Source organism: Carcharhinus amblyrhynchos, chromosome 29 (assembly GCF_965287045.1).
Source record: "Carcharhinus amblyrhynchos chromosome 29, sCarAmb.v2.hapA, whole genome shotgun sequence".
NCBI classification, from domain to species: Eukaryota; Metazoa; Chordata; class Chondrichthyes; order Carcharhiniformes; family Carcharhinidae; genus Carcharhinus; species Carcharhinus amblyrhynchos.
In genome coordinates, this window is record NC_137352.1 from 5,662,706 (window position 1) to 5,683,497 (window position 20,792).

At 46.4% G+C, this 20,792-nt stretch overlaps 1 protein-coding gene across 1 annotated transcript in view; it reads right to left on the reverse strand.

Annotated features, from left to right (window-relative positions):
• The window catches only part of fxyd6 (FXYD domain containing ion transport regulator 6), an 80,679-nt gene that overhangs the window by 9,516 nt on the left and 50,371 nt on the right, over positions 1 to 20,792 (reverse strand). The window contains exons 9-12 of the mRNA XM_080214558.1: positions 17,909 to 18,006; positions 11,435 to 11,565; positions 5,121 to 5,141; positions 1,263 to 1,292 (exon numbers count right to left, since the gene is read on the reverse strand). Of these exons, the coding sequence (XP_080070684.1) occupies positions 1,263 to 1,292; positions 5,121 to 5,141; positions 11,435 to 11,565; positions 17,909 to 18,006 (280 nt within the window). The remainder of the gene's footprint in view (positions 1 to 1,262; positions 1,293 to 5,120; positions 5,142 to 11,434; positions 11,566 to 17,908; positions 18,007 to 20,792) is intronic.

Consider the following 20,792-nt stretch of genomic DNA (forward strand, 5'->3'; position numbering starts at 1 on the left):
AAATATGATCCCAACTGACTTAATCTCTCCTCATACGACAGACCTGCCATCCCGGGAATCAGCCTGGTAAAACTTTGCTGTACTCCCTCGGTAGCAAGGATATCCTTCCTCAGATGAGGACACCAAAACTATACACAATGCACCAGGCATGGCCTCACCACCGCCCTATACAATTGCAGCAAAACATCCCTATCCCTAAAGTCAAATCCTGTTGCTATGAAGACCAACATACTATTTGCCTTCTTTATTACCTGCGCTTACTTTCAGCAACTAACGCACGAGGACTCCGAGGTCTCGCTGAGTATCCACCTCTCTCAATTTACACCTATTCAAATAATAATCTGCTTTCCTATTATTGCTACCAAAGTGGATAATCTCACATTTATCCACATTATACGGCATCTGCCATGCAGACGCCCACACACTCAGCCTGTCCGAATCACACTGTAAATATTAGAGAAGGATCCTAAAGACTCTTTGACCATGCAGGACCAAGCTTCATAGGATGGAGACTAAGGGAATTCATCCAGCTGTCAACATCCAGGGGGTTACCACTGAGCAGAAACTCAACTGGATTCACCACATAAACACAGTGGCTACAAAGAAGGTCAGAAGCTGGAGTCCTGCAGCGAGTAACTCATGTCCTGACTCCCCAAAGCCTGCCCACCATCTACATAGCACAAATCAGGAATGCGATGGAATATTCTCAACTTGCCTGGATGGGTGCAACTCCAACAACATTCAAGAAGCTCAACACCATCCAGGACAAAGCAGCCCACTTGCTTGGCACTCCTCCCACCACTTTAAGCATTCAGTCCCTCCACCACCTACACACACTAGCAGCTGTGTGTACCATCTACAAGATGCACTGCAGGAACTCACCAAGGCTCCTTCAGCAGCACCTTCCAAATCTATGACATCTGCCATCTACAAGGACAAGAGCAGCAGATACCTGGCAACGCCACCATCCAAGCCACTCGCTATCCAGACTTGGAAATAAATTGGCCATTTCTTCTCTGCAACTGGGTCAAAATCCTGCAACTTCCTCCCTAACAGATCTGTGGGTGTACCAACACTACAGTTCAAGAAGGCAGCTTATCACCATCCTCTCAAGGGGCAATTAGGGATGGACAATAAATGCTAGCCTAACCAGCAATGCCCTCATCCCAGGAGATGATGAAGGAACAGACTTGATAACCAGAGTTTCAGCGATTGTACCCCACCCTCGTTTGATCTCGGAATGAATTTAATCAAGAACTCACCATAGGTGAAGCGACTGTCCGATAATTCAGCTGCAAAAGAGAAAAGAAGGAAGCCAGTTAGATAGAGCATCTTCTGATATCGAGGCACTTTCTTCCTCGCAAAGGAGCTGCCGCACATTAGGTACCAATGCTCTGCTCAACTGACTGCCCTTCACTGTGTTAGTGTGGAGATGCCGGTGTTGGACTGGGGTAAACACAGTAAGAAGCCTCACAACACCAGGTTAAAGTCCAACAGGTTTACTTGGTAGCGAACGCCACTAGCTTTCGGAGCGCTTGCTGCCCCTTCGTCAGGAGATTTTGGAAGGTCTCACCTGACGAAGGAGCAGCACTCCGAAAGCTAGTGGCATTTGCTACCAAGTAAACCTGTTGGACTTTAACCTGGTGTTGTAAGACTGCTTACTGTTTTCATTGCGTGAGCAGTGAGAGCCACTGGGGTATTGGGTAACACGGTGGGGTCACAGCTGAGTACAATCTCAAATTCTATTTGGCACCAACATCTTCCAATAGGAACACAGGGTAATGTTTGGGAGCAGGAACCCTAGCTGCTTATCTCCCCCCCCACCCACCCACCTCCCCCGCCACTCATCCATTTACCATCTCCCCAGGAACTAACAAATGTGAGGTTGTGCATTTTGGAAAGTCTAATACAGATAGGAAATATATAGCAAATGACAGGATCCTTAAGAGATAGGCAGAGGGATCTGGGTGTACAGGTACACAGATCACTCAAAGTGGCAATGCAGGTGGAGAAGGTAGTCAAGAAGGCATACGGCATGCTTATCTTCATTGGCAGGGACACTGAGTTTAAAAATTGGCAAGTCATGTTGCAGCTTTATAGAACTTTAGTTAGGCCGCACTTGGAATATAGTGTTCAATTCTGAGTGCCACACTACCAGAAGGATGTGGAGGCTTTGGAGGGGGTTCAGAAAACATTTATCAGGATGTTGCTTGGGATGGAGGGCATTAGCTATGAGGAGAGGTTGGAGAAACTTGGTTTGTTCTCACTGGAATGATGGAATTTGAGGGGAGACCTGATAGAAATCTACAAGATTATGAGGGGCACGGACAGAGTGGATAAACAGGACCTTTTTCCCAGGGTGGAAGAGTCAATTACTAGGGGGCATTGGTTTAAGGTGTGAAGGGCAAGGTTTAAAGGAGATGTACAAGGCAGGTTTTTTACACGGAAGGTGGTGGGAGCTGGAACTCGCTGCCTGGGGAGGGAGTGGAAGCAGATACCATAGTGACTTTGAAGGGACGTCTTGACAACTGCATGAATGGGATGGGAATAGAGGGATATGGTCCCCGGAAGGGTAGGGGGTTTTAGTTCAGTCGGGCAGCAGGGTTGGTGCAGGTTGGAGGGCCGAAGGGCCTGTTCCTGTGCTGTAATTTTGTCTGTTTTGCTGACACTAGAACTAGAACCTGGGAAGGAACTGGAAAGTTTCCTCTTTGCATTCCCTGGCCTCCCGCATACCTTCTCTCACTGTCTCATGGGAGGATATTCTTATCAACAGTCCCTCCTCCTTCCTTACCTCCCATAAGACCATAAGGTGTAGGAGCAGAACTAGGCCATTCAGCCCATCGAGCCTGCTCCACCATTCGATCATGGCTGATAAATTTCTCCAACTCCATTCTCCTGCCTTTTCCCCGTAACCTTTGCTCCCCTGACCAATCAAGAACCTATCTATCTCAGTCTTCAATACACTCAGTGACCTGGCCTCCTCTGTGGCAACGAATCCCACAGATTCACCACCCTCTGGCTGAAGAAATTCCCCCTCATCTCGGTTCTGAAGGATTGTCCCTTTACTCTGTGCCCTCGGATCCGAGTCTCTCCGACTAATGGAAACATCCTCTCCACGTCCTCTCTATCCAGGCTTTTCAGTATTCTGGAAGTTTCAATAAGATTCCCCCCTCATCCTTCTAAACCCCGTCGAGTGCTGACCCAGAATCCTCAAACACTCCTCATGCATCAAGCTTTTCGTTCCAAGGATCTCACCTTTGACCTCTGACTCTGGGCTTTAATTCATTTTAAGAATATTGAAGTAACTAATTCACAGCTTTAATTGCTGATGAGTCTGTTTGAAATCTCTGGCCTCTGAAACGTTTAAGCCAGTAACTCTTTGAAATCCCAGGTTCAAACTAGCTCAGCCTGCCCAGGGCTCCATCAGCCCATCTAGAACATTCTTTATCTAATATCACCACCCACACAGCATCTTTAACAAGGTAAAATACCCCAACACACAACCCAAAAGATTTATAAAAGAAACATTTGACTCTGAGAGACCTAAAGAGACATTTAGAACAGGTCAGCAAATGATTGGCCAAAGGAGGTGCATGTTTAGGAGAGTCTTAAGGAAGGGAAGAAAAAGATGTGCATTCATGTGGCGCCCTTTGTCACCTCAGGATGCCCCGCAAGTGTTTTACAGGCAATGAGGAGGAGTCAATGTTGTAATGTGAGTAAAGTGGAGATATAGCATTGGACACAGTGACTGTGGCAGTAAGAGCTGGTGAGAGACCACTGATTAGAGAGAGACAGTGACTGGAAGATGGAGAGGAGAAATGGAAAGGAACAGTTGGAAAGAGGAAAAGTTAAAAGGTGGGATCAGTGCACAGCAGAACGTGTGGGGTGGAAATTCTCAGAGTGAAAGGCTCTGGTAAAGAATTGCACCTCAAACACCTGTCAGCGTCAGAACAGGAGAAGACTAACTTCATCCACTCAACCTGTCCTACACACCTGCAGCTACCACACACAGAATCATAGAATCCCAGTACAGAGGGAGGCCATTCAGTCCATCCTGACCACAACTTCACGTATTTACCCAGCTAATCCCCCTGAAACTAATGTTAATTTATCACGGCCAATCAACCTACCCACACATCTTTGGACTATGGGAGGAAACCGGAGCACCCAGAGGAAACCCACACAGACACGGGGAGAATGTGCAAACTCTGCACAGGCAGTGACTGGAGGCTGGAATTGAACCTGGGACTCTGGTGCTGTGAGGCAGCAGTGCTAACCACTGTGCCAGCCTTTAATATTCCACATACCTGGAGCTTTACATCTTTCCTACACCTGTGGAACTACACACCTGTGAGAGACAAGCACACAGGGTAACAAAGTCTCACCAATTAAGCAACAAATACCGAAAAGCTTTCTGTCCTGTTTTTGTGATCAGATTGGTTGAGGAAATCATACTGACTCTGATCTAATACAGAATATGGAATAACAAAGAGTTGGCAGCACAGGAACCCTCTCTTCAGCCTAATAGACCCATTTCTCTCGATCACAGGATATTTATCTCTCAATTACCGGATTTGTAATCTGGTTAGCAACTACTTTTATTCTCCACCTGCTCTGGACATACCCATCCATCTCGTTCCCTGGCCCTGCTGTCCTTTTAACTGGAATCCTAACTCCTTTTGGCATTTTATCTTCAATTTCTGAGCAACAAATAGAGGTGTGTGTACTCACCGTGCATACAGTTTGTGTGTACTTGCCGTGTGTGCACTGTGTGCATACTTGCCGTGTATACATTATGTGCATACTCGCTGTGTGTGTACTCGCAGTGTGTGCACCATGTGTGTACTTGCCGTGTGTATACTTGACTTGTGCACACCGTGTATGTACTCATCGTGTGCGTACTCGCCGTGTGTTTACTCGCCATGTGTGTACTTGCCATGCGTATACCATGTGTGTGTTTGACATGTGTACTCGCCGTGTGTGCACCGTGTGTGTACTCACCGTGTGTGTACTCGCAGTGTGTGCACCACATGCATACTCGCTGTGCATGCACCGTGAGTGTACTTGCTGTGTGTATACCGTGTGCATACTTGCCGTCTATGCATCATGTGTGTACTCACCGTTTGTCATGCTGCTGAAAAGATGTACCAGCGACAGAGAGAGTCAGCGAGCGAGTGGCAATGGATGTTCTGGTTAGAACCCTGGGTGGGTGTAAAACTGTGTCAGACAGGAATAAATTAAACATTAATAGGCTGGGTAATCTTTGTCCCAGTCACATGGCAGCTGTTAAAGAAATTCATGTTTGACTACAATCACATGAAAAATCTGCCTAAGTTCCCCTTTCGCTGCGAGTTCAGAAACTGTGACAGCCAAATAATTAACCACAGCCTGGAGCGCCAGGGAGGGAGAGAAGGAACAGTTTGCAGTTCCCACGTACCTCATGCTCCACATTTTAATTGTTTCTGATTTTCTCCTCAGCTACATCTGAAATTGCAGAACCCGCACGCTGTTCTTATCCATCCCACTGGAGTCAGCCCCCCTCAGGTAGCCAATCCCGAGCGTCATTATATCAAGCCATTCGACCATGGTGGGCCTCACTGTCCTCAGTTGACAGACTCCAGTGAGGAGGAGGGATTCGCAGGTGAAAGTTGAGTTGGATTTTTCTCTCCGCGTCGCAGGACACTGTTCCCCCTCCCTAGAGATGATCACCTTACCCAACACTGACCAGTAACCGAACCTGGAGAGTGACTGTGTGTCAATAACTGCTAACCTCAAAACATGATACAGACTCATAGATCACAGAATCTTTACAGTGCAGCAGAGACCACTCAGCCCGTCGAGTCTGCACCGGCTCTCTGACAGAATATCTTACACAGAGACTCATTACTGCTCTATCCCTGTAACCCCAAACATTTCCCATGGCTATTCCATCTAACCAGGCACACTAAGGCGCAATTTATCCTGGCCAATCCACCTAATCTGTGCATTGTTGATCTGTGAGAGGAAACTGGAGCACCTGGAGGAAACCCACGCAGACACGGGGAGAGTGTACAGACTTCACAGAAACAGTCTCCCAAGGTCAGAATTGAACCCGGGTCCCTGGAGCTGTGAGGCAGCACTGCCAATATCTGTGCCACCCAACAGACTGTTGTCCCTTGGCTGGGTTCACATCTCCTCAACAGACAAAATCAGGTCATTTAGTTTGCTGCAGGAAAGAAATCTGAGGAAGTGAGGGAGGGAATGAGGGGATGCTGGGAATGACCACTGGTCAAGATACAAATCGTGACCCCTCAGACACTAAGGCAGCCCATGTCCAAACGCAGCAAGGCCTGGACAATATCCAGGCTGGGACTGACAACTGGCAAGTAATTTTCGCGCCACATAAATGCCAGGCAATAACCATCTCCAACAAGAGAGAATCTCATCATTGCCCCTTGACTTTCAATGCCATTACCATCACTGAATCCCCCACCATCAACACCCTGGGGTTACCGTTGACCAGAAACGGAACTGGACTAGCCATAGAAATACTGTGGCTACAAGAGCAAATAACAGGCTAGGAATACTGCGATGAGTAACTCACCTCCTGACTCCCCAAAGACTGTCCACAAGACACAGTCTACACTTGCCTGGAATTGTGCAGCTCCAACAACACCTAATAAGCCCAACACCATCCAGGACAAAGCAACCCGCTTGATTTCTAACCCTTCCACAAATATTCACCCCATTAATAATCAAAGGCAGCCATGTACCATCTACAAGACGGATTGCAGGAACTCACCAAGGTTCCTTAGGCAGCACCTTCCAAACCCACCACCTCTACCATCCAGAAGGACAAGGGAAGCAGATATCCGCGAAGACCGCCACCTGGAGGTTCCCCTCCAAGCCACTCACCATCTGGACTTGGAAATTTATTGATGTACCTTCACCGTCACTGGGTCAAAATTCTGGAACACCATCCCTAACAGCACTGTGGGTACACCTGTACCTCAGGCACTGCAGCGGTTCAAGAAGGGAGCTCACCACCACCTTCTCAAGGACATCTAGGGGTGGCCAATAAATGCTGATCCAGCCAGCAACCCCCACGTCCGATAAAATGAATTTAAAAAATCTCCTGATTCTTTCTTCCAGCATTTGTGCATTATTATCGCCGCAGGGAGTGGTTAGAATATGGAACTCACTACTACAGCAAGTGATCGAGATGAACAACATAAATAACTTATCACCCCAGTGACTTCTTTTTTATTAGTGTCACAAGTAAGGCTTACATTAACACTGCAATGAAGTTACTGTAAAAATCCCCTTGTCGCCACATTCTGGCACCTGTTTGGGTCAATGCACCCTAACCAGCACGTCTTTCAGAATATGGGAGGAAACCGGAGCAGCCGGAGGAAACCCACGCAGACACGGGGAGAATGTGCAAACTCTGCACAGACAGTGACCTGAGCCAGGAATTGAACCTGGGTACTTGGCACCATAAGGCAGCTGTGCTAACCACTGTGCCACCATGCCATCCCGATATGATTCTGTGCATCAGATCAATTCTTCACGTCTTTGTCTTATTTTAGTTTCTGATTTCTCCTGAATCCACCCTGTCTATCTGATTTCATTCACGGTTTCCCGTCACCCCAGCCTGCCTGTTGCCCTTTCTCTGCTCTCTGCCTTTCTGGGTCTTTTTCACTCGAGTCAGGTTTTCGTACTTCCACAGGCCTTCCAAGGAATAACAAACAGCCCAAATTCCAGCTCCAAGCGTGTGGGGCATTCACAGTGCTGATTCTGGACAGTGCGGGGTCCGCACATTCTCCCTGGGTCTGCGTGGGTTTCCTCCAGGTGCCCCAGTTTCCTCCCACAGTCCAAAGATGCGCAGATTAGGTGGATTGGCTGTGCTAAATTGCTCCTTAGTGTCTCAGGGAGATTAGCAGGGTAAATACATGGGGCGACGGGGATTGGGCCTGGCTGGGATTGTTGTTGGTGCAGGCTCAATGGGCTGAATGGCCTCCTTCTGCACTGTAGGGATTCCATGATTTATTAAGTGCCATCTGTGGTTTAACAATGTATTATCATTTCATAATTTGAATGATTTCAAGGGGATGAGGTTAATTTTTGAGATTTAACTGATCCAGTTAACACTGCTGTCTCACAGCGCCAGGGACCTGGGTTTGATTCCTGGCTCGGGTCACTGTCTGTGTGGAGTTTGCATGTTCTCCCCATGTCTGCATGGGTTTCCTCTGGGTGCTCCGGTTTCCTACCACGGTCCAAAGATGTGCAGATTAGGTGGATTGGCTGTGCTAAATTGTCCCTCAGTATCAGGGGGATTAGCTAGGGTAAATGCATGGGGTAATGGGGGTGGAGCCTGGGTGGAACTGTGATCGGTACAGACTTGATGGGCCAAATGGTCTCCTTCTGCACTGTAGGATTCTATGATTCTATGACAGAGTCTTCCATGCCAATGCACATTGAAGTTACTGATAAAAGAAAACTGCAGGAGCCATGAGATTCCAGTATAGACACAGACAGAGGTAGAAAGTCCAAACTCCACACAGACACGGACCCCAGGCTGGAACTGAACCGGGGTTCCTGGTGCTGTGAGGCAGCAATGCTAACCACTGTACCATCCTTGTCCTTGTTTGTAAAATATTTATTTTGTTTTCTTTTTAAGGCAACAACTATTGAGGTAGGTTTGTGCAGATGGTAAGAAGCAATGTTTGAAAGCTTAGTACTTGGAAAAGTGTTTAAATGCGTTTGGAGTGAGTGTGAGCAGGTGATGTCTGAGTGAGAAAGGCAAGGCATACTACAGACATGGGTAACTTAATACAACTGTATTAATCTAAAACAGATATTGTGTATGTATATTATCATTTCATAATTCTATGAATGAGTGACACATTGAGTATATAATTGAGTTGCTATCTGCTGTATTATTGGAAATTTGAATTCTGTCCAGTGCCATATTTACTGTGTAGATGCAACTTTTATTAAATGATAACAGTTAAAAGAACTTGCTAATGAGAAGGGTTTGAGATGTCTCTGGTTAGTCAAAGTGTGGGAGTGAACATCTCAACCCAAGAAGAATGAAGATCTGGAGTTAAGATGCAAGTAAAACAAAAATATAATTGTAAGGCTGATTCTTATACTCAGGTTGTGCTGCCGGAGGGTCCAGGGAAATGTTCAAACACAGGAAGGGGGAGTCTTGGAAACAGAAAGTTTGAAGAATCCCAGTTCAGATCTCACTCATAAAGAGGTTTCACCTCCCTGTACCTTCCAGTGTGTCTGCTAATATGGTCAGAGTGTAAAGTTTATTTATTGTAGGCTTACATTAACGCTGCAATGACGTTACTGTGAAAATCCCCTAGTTGCCACACTCTGGTGCCTGTTTGGGTACACTGAGGGAGAATTTAGCATGGCCAATGCACCCTAACCTGCACATCTTTTGGACTATGGGAGGAAACTGGAGCACCCAAAGGAAACCCATGCAGACACGGGGAGAATGTGCAAACTCCACAGAGACAGTCATCCAAAGCTGGGAATCGAACCTGGGTCCCTGGAGATGTGAGGCAGCGGTGCCAATCACTGTGCCTCTTGTGCCTAGGTAAGGTTAGAGTCACACACCTCCCACAGCACAAGATAAACTCTTGTCTGACAATCAGTTTGTTTTATGACGTTCCTCTTTGATCAAGCTTTTGCTCTGGCATCTCCTTATGTGACTTAGTGTCAGTTTCCCTGTGAAGCAGCTTGGGACATTTTACTAGGTGCTGTGTAAATGCAGGCTGTTGTTGTAGCTCTGTCCGCTCAACCCAGCATTTTGGTGATCTTTAGAGGTTGAATTTTGTCCGTCTTGGGATGAAAAACTCAGGATCTGTCAGTAACGACCATGTGGAAAACACGCAGGAATGCACGGGGACAGGGACAGGACACCCCCTTTATATGTGGCCAGTGAATCCCCCCATCCCACCCCACCCCATGCCATGGTACTGCTCAAAGAGCTGAGGACGTACAAGTAAAATTAATCTCTTAAGTAATGTCATAAGATCAGCCAGTTGTCTCTCTGCTGTCAGTGGGATCTGCCTGTGTGTAAATTGGCTCCCAGGTTCTTTACATAACAATGCGGACATGCCAAAATGGTCTGTAAAATAAGTTGGGATGTTCCGAGGTTGTGAAAGGGATTTTATAAGTGCAGGTGGCGTCTTCATTCCTTCACTCGTCATGTACACTTGGAGTTGGCATGGGAGGTCTGTGGATGGTATTCAAGATCATAGAATCCTATAGTGCAGAAAGAGGCCACTTGGCCCATCAAGCCTGCACCAACAACAATCCTACGCAGGCTCCATCCTCGTATCTGCACATATTTACCCTGCTAACCCCCTGACACTAAGGGGCAATTTAGCATGGCCAATCCACCTACTCCACACATCTTTGGAAAGTGGGTGGAAACTGGAGCACTCAGAGGAAACCCACACAAACACGGGGACAATGTACAAACTCTGCACAGACAGTGACCTGAGCTGGGAATTGAACCCAGGTCCCTGGCGTTATGAGGCAGCTGTGCTGACCACTGTGCCACCTCATGGTGTACGATCTAAACAGTAATCTTGTATACACCAATCAGTGAGCTTAGTGTGTTGCCTTTCTGCAGGAGTGCAGAGCTGATTGGGTAGAAGCGACGTACCTTATTCTGTGGTGATTGGGTGGTGATGTTTTCCCATCTGGAAGTTTTGGTTTCCTCTGATGTCACATTGTGTTGATGGTTGAACATCCCGCATTACTACAGTACGACACGGTGCCACAGTGGTTAGCACTGCTGCCTCACAGCACCAGGGACCCGGGTTCGATTCCCAGCTTGGATCACTGTCTATGTGGAGTTTGCTCATTCTCCCCATGTCTGTGTGGGTTTCCCCTGGATGCTCCGGATTCCCCTCTCAGTCTGAAAGATGTGCTGGTTAGGTGCATTGGCCATGCTAAATTCTCCCTCAGTGTACCCGAACGTGCGGCGGCTAGGGGGAATTTTCACAGTAAGTTCATTGCAGTGTTAATGTAAGCCTTATTTGTGACAATAATAAATAAGCCTTTACTTCACCATTCACTATTACTAATTCACTATTCAACCTAAAATATGACACTCAGTTGATGAATGTTTCAGAGGTGAATGGCATACACATCAAATTGAGTTTAATTCAGTGATTCAAGTTCTCAAGTAGATGGCCTCCTAACAACTCTAATTCAGTCCCCTCTATCTCCTGTGCACTTTAGCTGCTTTAGCACAACTTACTATGTTTCTTGTCTTAAATTGAGATAAGTGGCTAACTGCACCCATTTGTTATTTGCCTATCTCTTCATGGAGTGAGGAGCCTTGCGCGGTCCACTGTTTCAATGCACCTCACCCCAGACTTGCCCAGCCCCACTTAATCCCACTTTGCTGAATTTGCGTTGCACACACCTTCCTGCCCATCCCCAGGTTTCTGTGGGTAGAGTCCAACATTTGAGACAGCCTGATTATCTTTCGACTGTGGACCTGGTTTTAGCGTCGCGGTTATGTTACTGGGAGAGCAATCCAGAGGGTCTGACTTCCTGCATCAGAAACTTAAAAAATTTAAATTTAAAAGTATTTGGAAATAAAATGCTGTTTTCAGTAAATGCGACCACAAAGCTGTCAAATTGTCATTAAAACCCCACTGCTGCCTGATGTCCTTACTTGGTCAAGTCCTGAGGTGACTCACTCTTCGTGGCTTGATTGTATTAAAGAACTTTGAAGAATAGACATAAAAATATTGAAAAATGACCAAGGTTCAACGTGTTCTCCTTCTACCATCTTGGATACCATATCAGAGTTATTGACCTGTCACAGTGATTAATCTCTAACAATGAGTTTACAACAGGCCCAGATATAGGATCATAGATTCTATCTATAGAATCCCTACAGTGCAGAGGGAGGCTATCCGGCCCATCAAGTCTACACTGACTCTCCGAAACAGCATCCCACCCAGGCCCGCCCCTCCTCCCTATCCCCAGACATTTATCATGGCTGATCCCCCTAAACCTACACATCTTGGGGCATAAGGGGGCAATTCAATAGAGCCAATCCACCCAACCTGAACATCTTTGGTGTGTGGGAGGAAATTGGAGCACCAGACGGATACAGGGAGAATGTGCAAACTCCACACAGTCAGTGACCCGGGGCTGGAATTGAACCCAAGTCCCTGGCGTTGTGAGGCACCAGTGCTAACCACTGTGCCAAGAGATCAGAGGTAAAGAAAATTCCCAACTGGGGGACAGTTTTGGGAACCACAGATCCAAAGTTTCTTGTTCCTCTCAGGTGTGCACGTTACCAGTCACAAAGAAAGCCAAACTGCTATTGTCTGAAAGAATAACTGCAATGGTTCGAGAAGGTGGCCCATCACATTCCGAGACCAACTGGAGAAGGGCAATAAATGCAAGGGATGCCAACAGTGTGAGAAAGGATTAAAAACAAGCCCCACTCCCACTCCTGTGACAGATGATGAAGGCTCCAGACGTGGTTACAGAACATTGTCCCATTCACATTGAGTATTCCCGTCACTCCCAAAGCCCAGTGCATTGGCTTCACCTGGATTTAGCATCATAGAATCCTAAGACTTAGACAGGTTGCAGTTGCAGAGCTGGGCCGAGAGGTGGCGGATGGAGTTTAATGCGGAGAAGTGTGAGGTAATTCACTTTGGTAGGAATAACAGATGTGTCGAGTATAGGGCTAACGGGAGGACTTTGAATAGTGTGGATGAGCAGAGGGATCTAGGTGTATGTGTACATAGATCCCTGAAAGTTGGGAGTCAAGTAGATAAGGTTGTTAAGAAGGCATACGGTGTCTTGACGTTTATTGGTAGGGGGATTGAATTTAGGAGTCGCAGCGTCATGTTGCAACTGTACACAACTCTGGTGCGGCCGCACTTGGAGTACTGTGTGCAGTTCTGGTCCCCACATTACAGGAAGGATGTGGAGGCTTTGGAGAGGGTGCAAAGGAGGTTTACCAGGATGTTGCCTGGTATGGAGGGGAGGTCCTATGAGGAGAGGCTGAGGGATTTGGGGTTGTTTTCGCTGGAAAGAAGGCGGCTAAGAGGGGATCTTATTGAAACATATAAGATGATTAGAGGTTTAGATAGGGTGGATAGTGATAGCCTTTTTCCTCTGATGGAGAAATCTAGCACGAGGAGGCATGGCTTTAAATTAAGGGGTGGTAGTTATAGGACAGATGTCAGGGGTAGGTTCTTTACCCAGAGGGTGGTGAGGGATTGGAATGCCCTGCCTGCTGCAGTTGTAAATGCGCCTAGTTTGGGGGTGTTTAAGAGATCCGTGGATAGGTTTATGGACGAGAAGGGATTGGTTTAGGTTAGTGGGTCTTTGTTTTGTAATTGGTCGGCGCAACATCGTGGGCCGAAGGGCCTGTTCTGCGCTGTAATGTTCTATGTTCTATGTTCTACAGTGCCGAATGAGGCCATTCGGCCCATCAAGTCTGCACCGACCACAATCCCACCTAGACTCTATCCCCACAACCCAGAGTATTTACCCTAGCTAGACCCTCTGATACTAAGGGGCAATTTAGCACAGCCAGTGCACCTAACCTGCACATCTTTGGACTGTGGGAGGAAACAAGAGTACCCGGAGGAAACCCACACAGACACAGGGAGAATGTGCAAACTCCACACAGTGATCCAAGCTGGGAATCAAACCCAGGTCCCTGACGTTGTGAGGCAGCCGTGCTAACCACTGGGCCACCCAACACTCCTCGCTAGCTTAGCTCCTACACCAGGAAGTTTTACTCGGCAGAGGAATGGGGAAAACACAGGATTTCCTCAGAAATTCCAATGGCCCAATGACATGGGAAGCACTCAGAGAGTTAAAGCTGGAAATGAGCAAAGATTCTAAAAGAAAGATGATGGGTCAAAATCTTACAAACTGAAGGTGTGGGAAATTCAGAGCAGGTCAGCGAGACAGCAGACAGACAGGTAAGTGTTTCACAGCAGAGATCCCTTGGCAGAATAGGGGTGCTCATCACTCTCTGCTGCTGATTAACATTCTCTGCATTATTACTGAGGTTAGTTATTAATGAGACAGTGACAAGTGGTTTCTATAAATGATTGAGCATTCGAGTTTAGCTGATCCACTGCTTAGAACAAGTTACAACCAGAATCAAAAGCAGGATAAAATATCCGCAGCATGGGTTAGGATAGAGAGTAGTGTTCCACTGGCTCAGTTGACTGCAGTGACCATATAGACAGGCTGGTCAGATGGGCAGAATAAGTGTGCTAAATTGCCCTGACAAGTGTGAGATGATACAGTTTGGGAGGACTAATAATCCATGGGAATATACAATGAAGAGTAGGATGCTAGGAAGTGCAGAAGACCATGGGGTTCATGTCCAAAGATTCCTGAAGGCAGCAGGTCAGGTTGATAAGATGGTTAAGGAGGCATAGGGGATAGTTGCCTTTATTGGCCAAGGCATAGAACATAAGACCAGGGAGATTATGACAGAACTGTATAAAATACTTGTTAGGCCTCAGCTAGAGTAGTGTGTGCAGATCTGATCAGCACACTATAAGGAGGTTATGATTAGACTGGAGAGGGAGCGGAGGAGATTCAACAGGACATTGCCTGAGCTGGAATAGGAGGAGAGGCTGGTGAGGGTGGGATTGTTCTCCTCACAACAGAGAAGGCTGAGGGGGGACCTGATCGAGGTGTACAAAATTATGAGAGGTGGATAGGAAGGAATGTTTCCCCTCTGGAGAGGGGTCAATAACCAGGGGGCAGAGATTTTAAGGGGCAGAAGATTTAGAGGTGAATTTGAGGAAAAGCTTTTTCACTCAGAAGTTGGTGGGAATCTGGAACTTACTGCCTGAAAGGGTGATAGATATGGGAACCCTGCATTTAGGAAGCATTTAGATGAGTACTTAAAATGTCATAGCATACACGGCTATGGACCAAGTGCTGGAAAATAGGATTAGAATCAACAGGTGACGGATGGCCAGTGTAGACATGATGGGCCGAGTGGCCACTTTCTGTGCCGTAAAGCTTTATGGCTCTATGATTGGACCAATTAAACAACTAAAAGGCCCAAAATCTCTAAACACTATCTTTTGATATTTTGACGCCATTTACTTAACTTAGCCCATTTTTGGTTCCAGTTTTATTTGTATTAAGTTCTACCTTTTACACTCACACAGTTTGTGACAGAATGGGAACCCACACAGTTTATCCCTGGCTTCCTCCTCAGATCCAGTTTCCCCTTCACTCCCAACAACCCAGTTTTATAATAATCCACAATGTCTCATTTCCACACGTGCCTTCAACAGCTACAGATAAAAGCAAAATACTACAGATGCCGGAAGTCTGAAATAAAATCAGAAAGTGCTGGAAAAACCCAGCAGGTCTGGCAGCATCTGTGGAGAGAGAAACAGAGTTAACGTTTCAAGTCCGTGTGACTCTTCACCAGTGTTAAAGAGAGAGGGAGATGTCACGGCTTATATACTGTTTAAGAGGAGGTGGAACAAAATAGAAGGCCAGAATAAAGCAACATGGTGGCTCAGTGGTTAGCACTGCTGCCTCACAGCTCCAGGGACCTGGGTTCGATTCCTGGTTTGTGTCCGTGTGGAGTCTGCACATTCTCCCTGTGTCTCTGCAGGTTTCCTTCGGGTGCTCCAGTTTCCTCCAACAGTCCAAAGATGTGCAGGCTACGTGCTTTGGCTATGCTAAATTGCTCCTTGGTATCCCCAGGTGCATTGGTTAGAGGGATTAGTGGGATAAATATATGGGGTTATGGGGTCAGGGCCTGGGTGGGATTGTTGTTGGTGCTCACTTGATGGGCTGAATGGCCTCCTTCTGCATTGTAGAGATCCTGTGATAGGTGTGAGCAGGGAGAGATTACACAAACCTGTTCAGGGTATAAGATAAAAAGTGACAATAGCAGTGTTATGGACCGTAGAATGTGCTAATGGTGGCATAAAGGTAAAATAGCAGAGTGTGTTAACAGGAGGTCACAGGTCATTGCTATATTGTTAATGAAGCTGGTGGAATGTTGTAACAATCCAACTGTTTCCAACTACACTGACTCAATACTAGAAGCACAGAGTTTGTGTCGATAGAGGAGACAGGAAAGAACAAAAAGATTTGTATTTATATAGTGCCTTTAGTCACCTCAGCAAATAAGCACAAGTCCCAGCAGTAAGATAAGGGCCAAATGGTCTGTTTTGGTGATGTTGAGGGAGGGATAAATATATTGGCTGGGACACTGGGGAAAACTACCCTTCGTTTCTCCAAAATCTGCCCTGCAATCTTTTCAGCCCACAGCAGGGGGCAGATGGGTCCTCGGACATCGCAGCACTTCCTCACGAGAGTGCTGGCCTCAGATTCTGCAAATGAGTCTCGAACCATAAACCACTGACACCAAGGAACGAGAGAGCTGCCCACTCAGCTATGCATGACATTCTAATAAACGCCAAGCTCACCCTAACAGAGCTGTCCCCCGTGTTAAATATAAAATTCCAATGTGTGCATTAACCCATGTTCACTAACGCTGGTAACCGAGCTGTGAGCGTTTTCTTTATTTTTGGATACTTGTCCTGGGAAGGTCAAAGATGTCCTGGAGTTCTATCTTGGTTCCTTAACAAATCTAAGAAAGAAACACAGCGAACCTTTGACTGGCCAGTTGTACAAAGAACAAAGAACAAAGAACAACACAGCACGGGAAACAGGCCCTTCGGCCCAACGAGCCCGCGCCGCCGTCCCACTGTCTCAGTGTCCTATTCATGATTTTAGTCTATGCCTAATGTGCCAGGATCAGGGAGGTCCAATTTAGGGACAATTTAGTACCCAATCAATCAGCCTAAAAGCACATCTTTGGGGATGTGGGAGGAAACCGGAGTACCCGGAGGAAACCCACGCAACCACGGGGAGAACGTGCAAACTCCCACAGACACAGGCCCAAATGTACAATGTCTGCTCCCTTCCTGCCTGACTATCCGAATGTACCTGCTGTGGAGACGACAGGGATTGTGGAACTCGCTGCCCCATAGCGCGGTGAAGTCTGAATCATTGAACGGTTTCAAGAGCGAGATAGATATATTTCTAATAGAGAAAGGGATTGGGGACATGGGGAACAGGTGGAGGAGGTGGATTGGAGACCAGGGAGAGATCAGCCACGGTCTGATCCGAGTGGCAGACCAGCCCCAAAGGGCTGTATTTACCTACTCCTGCTCTTAACTCCTCTGTAAGAAACTGTAATTATTACTTGGACTACATGCTTTAGATTGGTCTAGATTCACAGTTGAATTATTGGATGAATGTCTCTTTGTGAAATTGGACCTTTTAGATTGATTGATGCTGATACCCGTGATCTAACCCAGTCCCAAACAAGACACACAGCTCCCAATTCATTCCCAGTTTAGCAACTCTGTCCTTTATTATTGTGGATATCACTAACAGTCTCATTTGTTATTTTTTTTTACAATAGTGCCTCTCACACCAGCTCTTTGATTGAGTGGAAGTGACTTTATAATGAGCGAACACAGCAACTAATTCATAGTGTTATATATCATTATTAAATACACTCTACAGAACACAGAGACATCACTATTGAAACATTAGCTGGGTGAAGGGCTGAGTGTAAGAGTTCCACTCATCTTCAGCTACTCGTGTGTTTGCCCTCACACGCGCACACGCACTCACATCCACGTACACGTCCAGCCACTGTTACAGAAGTACGGTCTACCAAGACTGCAAAATACCAAACTAACACAAACGCCACTTTCTACCCGACAATACTACACATCTTTTGGATGACCGATACAAGGTGGAGTTCGACAAGCTAATGGCACGTCACAAGATTCGTACATCATTCACGGCTATCGATATTTATATATTTGAATTCATGAACCAGGAGACAAACTGAACGAAGCTCTGAGTCTCCGTGCAGCTGGGTCCATCCGGAGTCTTCAACAACCTGCCAAAGAGTTCAACAGCCTCAGGTCTCTCGTTGACATCATCCTGTTAGGGCAAAACACAGAGAAACGGTGCTTGAAATGATTAAACATTTAAGAATTGGATTTGTGAATTTGTTTTTCTCCTTCGGGGCATTTGTCCCCGGCTGGAGTGAACCTTGCACTGGGAGGGGGAGAATTGGGTCAGCCAGTGGTCAGCACTGTTGCCTCACAGCACCTGGGGCTCAGGTTCAATTCCTGGGTTGGGTCACTGTCCTTGCGGAGCCTGCACGTTCTCCCCATGTCTGTGCGGGTTTCCTCCAGGTGCTCTGGTTTCCTCCCACAGTCCAAAGATGTGCAGGTTAGGTGGATTGGCCATGCTAAACTGCCTGTTAATGTCCCAAGATGTGTAGATTAAGGGAATTAGCCCTGGTAAATGCATGGGGTTATGGGGAAGGAGTGGGCCTGGTAAGATCTTCTTTTGGAGAGTCAGTCCAGACTTGATGGGCTGAATGTCCTCCATAAAGTTTATTTGTCATAAATGGGCTTACATTCACACTACAACGAAGTCACTTTGAAATTCCCCTAGCCACCACACTCCGGTACCTGTTTGGGTACACAGAGGGAGAATTTAGCGTGGCCAATGCACCTAATCAGTACGTCTTTCAAACTGTGGGCAGGAACGGGAGTACCCAGAGAAAACCCATGCAGACACAGGGAGAATGTGCAGAGTCAGCACAGACAGTGACCCAAGCCAGGAACTGAACTTGGTCCCTGGTCTGAGAGATAGCAGTGCTAACCACTATTCCACTGTGCTGCCCTATACATCTGCACTGTATGGTTCTATGGATCCAGTTGCCATGTTCCACATGGGTAGCAATGATATAGGCAGGACAAGAAAGGAGTTCTGCATCGTTAGTGTGAAGAGCTAGGCACCAAATTAAGAAACAGAACCTCAGAGGCAACAAGTGCCACTTACAAATTGGCATAGGAGAAATCAGATTAGAGAAATGAATGTGTGGGACAGAGACTGGAGTGGGAGAAAGTTAAAGTTAAAGTTTATTTATTCACAATTAACACTGCAATGAAGTTACTGCGAAATTCCTCTAGTTGCCACATTCTGGCACCTGTTTGGGTCAATGGACCTAACCAGCACGTCTTTCAGGCTGTGGAACGAAACCGGAGCACCCGGAAGAAACCCACACAGACACGGGGAGAACATGCAGACTCTGCACAGTCAGTGACCTGAGCCAGGAACTGAACCCAGGTCCCTGGCGCTGTGAGGCAGCAGTACAAACCATGGTGCCGTCGTGCTGCCTAGTATGAAAGTGGGGTCTGGTTCATGGCTCACTGACATTCGTGATGGGGAAAAGTCAGATCTCCATTTAAAGTGTACCGGGACCAGTGGTCTACCGAGCCATATATCTAGGGAAGTTGAGAGGGCTTTAAAGTAACCAAGGACATTGAAGGATCAAGCTTAGGTAGGTGTAACAAATCAAAGGGTAGACACAATCCAGGAGACATGAGGGCAGAGAATGGCAAAGAGAGAGAGAAAAATATTTAAGGATGCACCAACGTCAGGAGTAGATGTTACAAAGATAACAAGGAGATAAAATATAAGGCCCTGTATCTGAATGTGCGCAGCATTCATAATAAAGTAAATTAATTAATAGCACACATTGAAATAATGGTCTGATAGCTATTACAGAGACCTGGCTGTGGGGCTAGGATTGGGTCCTGAACGTTGAGGGTTATATCACATTCAAGAAGAACAGGAAGCTTGGTAAAGGCGGAGGGGTAGGACTGTTAATTAAGGGTGGCATTGATGCAATAGTTAGAGATTCCATAGGATCCCCACAGTGCAGAAAGAGGCCATTCAGCCCATCGAGTCTGCACCAGCTCCCCAAAGGAGCATCTTACCCTACTCAGTTTGGGTGGAAATGAGGAATAGTCAGGGGAAGAAGTCACTAGTGGGAGTGGCCTCCAGGCCCTCTAATGGAAATCACAGTGTAGGACAAAAGTGTGCAAGAAGAAATATTGGGGTTTTGTGATAAAGGGATGGCAATAATGTGTGATTTTAATCAGTATTTAAACTGGAAAAATCAGATTGACAGTAGTAGCCTGAATGTAGAGTTCGTAGAATGTTTGAGATAGTTTCATAGAGCTACACATTCTGGAACAAACCAGAGAACAGGTTGACTTGGTATTGTGTAATATAACAGGTTAATTAATGACCTCAGAGTAAAGGCAGCTCTAGATAACAGTGACCACAATATCATTGAATTTTATTTCTAATTTGAAAGGGAAAAGAGTGGGTCAAAGTCAAGTATTTTAAACTTAAAAAGGGTAACCATGAAAGCTGTGCTAGCTGACATGAATTGAGATACTGGACTAGTGGATATATCATAAGACCATAAGACGTATGAGCAGAATTAGGCCACTCGGCCCATCGAGTCTACTCCGCCATTCAATCATGGCTGATATTTTTCTCATTCCCATTCTCTTGCCTTTTACCCATAACCCCTGATCCCCTTATTAATCAAGAACCTATCTATCTCTGTCTCAAAGACATTCAATGACCCGGCCTCCACAGCCTTCTGTGGCAAAGAGTTCCACAGATTCACCACTCTCTGGCTGAAGAAATTCCTCCTCATCTCTGTTTTAAAGGATCATCCCTTTAGCCTGAGGTTGTGCCCTCATATTGATTGAGGCGCAGTGGCAGACATTTAAGAAAATATTTCAGAATACTCAGATTAAGTATATTCCTAAAGTAAAGATAAATTCTCAGGGATGGACCCACCATCCATGGTTAACTAAAAAAATTCAAGGAAAAAAATATATAAATGCATAAAG